Here is a 2242-nt window from a genome sequence, read left to right as displayed (position 1 = left end):
CTCTTTGACACCATGTCTGAAATCCCACGTGATCTGTCAAATACTAAAGCATGAAAATCCTAACCTCAAAAAAATCACCCGTTACATAAGTGCGTGAGTGCGGGTGTGTGTGTATTTTATGTGATTACTTGGCGTGAACTTAATATGTGAATGAAGTTGGAATATTAGAAAAAATAGTATGCAGTTCAAGTAAAATATTTTCCAAAGAAAACCATCAAATTAAAAAAAGTAAAATAAAAGATAAGGGAGCAAGTTGAGTTGTTGATTTGAAAGATTTAGATATTTGTGTATGTATGTATATTAAAATCATTGACCCAAGAAAAGTTTATTTTTAACTACACTATTTTACAGCGCAGATGGTGCAAAATACAAATGCGTTTTTTTCTAATTAATTGTTAGCATATTTATATAATTGAAGGACGAGCACGCTAATACAAGTTGCGAAGCAGGTTAAACCCTGGTCCGCGCATTATCCAAAGAAGTCCGAGTACTCTGTACAGACCGCAGCGAGACACACTTAGGCTAGTTTCACCCATTGTGATGACACTAAATACGAGCTCTTGCCCTTTACCTTAGTTTCTCATATGATAGAACCATCGCGAGCGTCCACAGTGGTCTAGGCTCCAATCCGCACTAACGCCCCATGTGCACGAAATTCTAAACTCCACTTTATTTGCGGCTGGAACGCCCTAGGTTCCAGTCCGCGCTTGCGCTTCAATTGGTAAATTCCATGTTAAGGGAGCGGTCTGAAAGCACATGTTTCTAAGTCGTCTTTCTCGAGCGGCTGGAACGGCCTAGGCTACAGTCCGCGCCTACGCTTTGGTTGGTGAACATCATAGTTTGGTTCCAGTCCGCGGCTATGCTAAGAGGTGGCTTAATCACGGGTGATACGCCGCTGTCTCTCTAGGTCCTTTGGTTGCTTCAAAATTGAAGTTAGTGTGTCGCTGGTTGATGCCCATTCACTGGCTTCTTTCACCATATAGCCGACTACTGACTGTGGCGTGAACACCCCTCCAACAGCTAGTTTCAGTTGGTTCATCTGCCTTTGGAATCGAGCACACTCAAAGAACTCGTGGTGGACATCTTTTTGCACGGCACTGCGACAGAAGTCGCAGTACGGGTCGTGCTCATGTTTGAATTTAAACAGGTATGCTTTAAAACAGCCAAGATCACTCAAAAACTGACTACGATAAAAATGTACTTCGCCATGCGTTCGATTAAGCCAAGATTCCAGATTTGGTATGCAGCGATAGGTGCAACGAACTTTAGTCGTACTATTCCACTTGGTTTGCCACTCCGTAATGCTGACTTCCCGGGCTGGACGTCGGTCTAATTGAGTTAGAGTACGCGGCGTGGATACAAGGACCGTCGATTCTCGCGGCAGTATATCTACGGGTATCATACTGACGATTACGAAAGCTTCCTCGCCCGACACTGTTCTGAAGGCGCTGCGAATTTGGAGCGCGCATAAACGGCATGTTGAGTTGACACCACGGAAGTATTCTGGACACTGTGTCGCGTTTGACCAAATTTGGGCCGCATATAGTATTTGGCTTTTCACCACGCTCGCTAAGAGTAAACACCTGCGCTGATTCGGTCCTCGCGTATTAAGCATTATTCGCGATAGTCCCGCGATCATTGAAGCCGCTTTCGATAACAAAATCGCTTAAAATATCGATGAAAAAATCGATATATAATCGACAAAAAAATCTATAACAAAATCGATAAATAATAGATAGCAAAATTGATAACAATGTCGATAAAAAGTTCGATAACAATATCGATAATAATATCGATAACAAAACCAATAACCAAATTGACAAAAATATCGATTATTATATCGACATGTCCCAAGAATCCCGAAAATCTCTAAAATCTCGAAATAGTTCCCAGATTGAGGCTCTGTGCCTCTATCTATATCCTTTTCTCTATAATTACCGTTATTTTAATTTTTCTTCCCCTATCTTCATATTTACTTTTATCGGTATTCTCACCATCTTTTTCCTTTTATTTATCTTTGTTTTTAATTTTATATTTATCATTTTCTTCTACATATTCCCCTTCACCTTTGCCCTTGTATATATAAGTAAAGTGTTTAAATTTACCTTGGTCTTCATTTTTGACTTTATTTTTACGCATCTTTGTTTTCGCTTTTGTTCGCTTCTTGTATTGATATTTTTCTAAGTGTTAATCTTTATCCTTTTATTAGCAAGTTTTTATTAAATTAATAACATACGTACAT

At 39.7% G+C, this 2242-nt stretch overlaps 1 protein-coding gene across 1 annotated transcript; it reads right to left on the bottom strand.

Annotated features, from left to right (window-relative positions):
• Positions 1-874: 874 nt before the first annotated feature.
• On the bottom strand, positions 875-1615 carry LOC118743795. Its single transcript, XM_036476559.1, has one exon. The coding sequence runs from the start codon at positions 1613-1615 to the stop codon at positions 875-877; it is 741 nt and encodes a 246-aa protein (XP_036332452.1).
• Between the last annotated feature and the right edge of the window lie 627 nt (positions 1616-2242).

This window comes from Rhagoletis pomonella, unplaced genomic scaffold (assembly GCF_013731165.1).
Source record: "Rhagoletis pomonella isolate Grant_MI unplaced genomic scaffold, Rhpom_1.0 Rhpom_scaffold_00007, whole genome shotgun sequence".
Taxonomy (NCBI): Eukaryota; Metazoa; Arthropoda; class Insecta; order Diptera; family Tephritidae; genus Rhagoletis; species Rhagoletis pomonella.
This window is presented reverse-complemented; position numbering and strand designations above follow the sequence as displayed.

What these genes read in the sequence shown, in the direction of transcription:
- LOC118743795 (XM_036476559.1), bottom strand. Translation starts at nt 1,615, where the DNA reads ATGCTTAATACGCGAGGACCGAATCAGCGCAGGTGTTTACTCTTAGCG.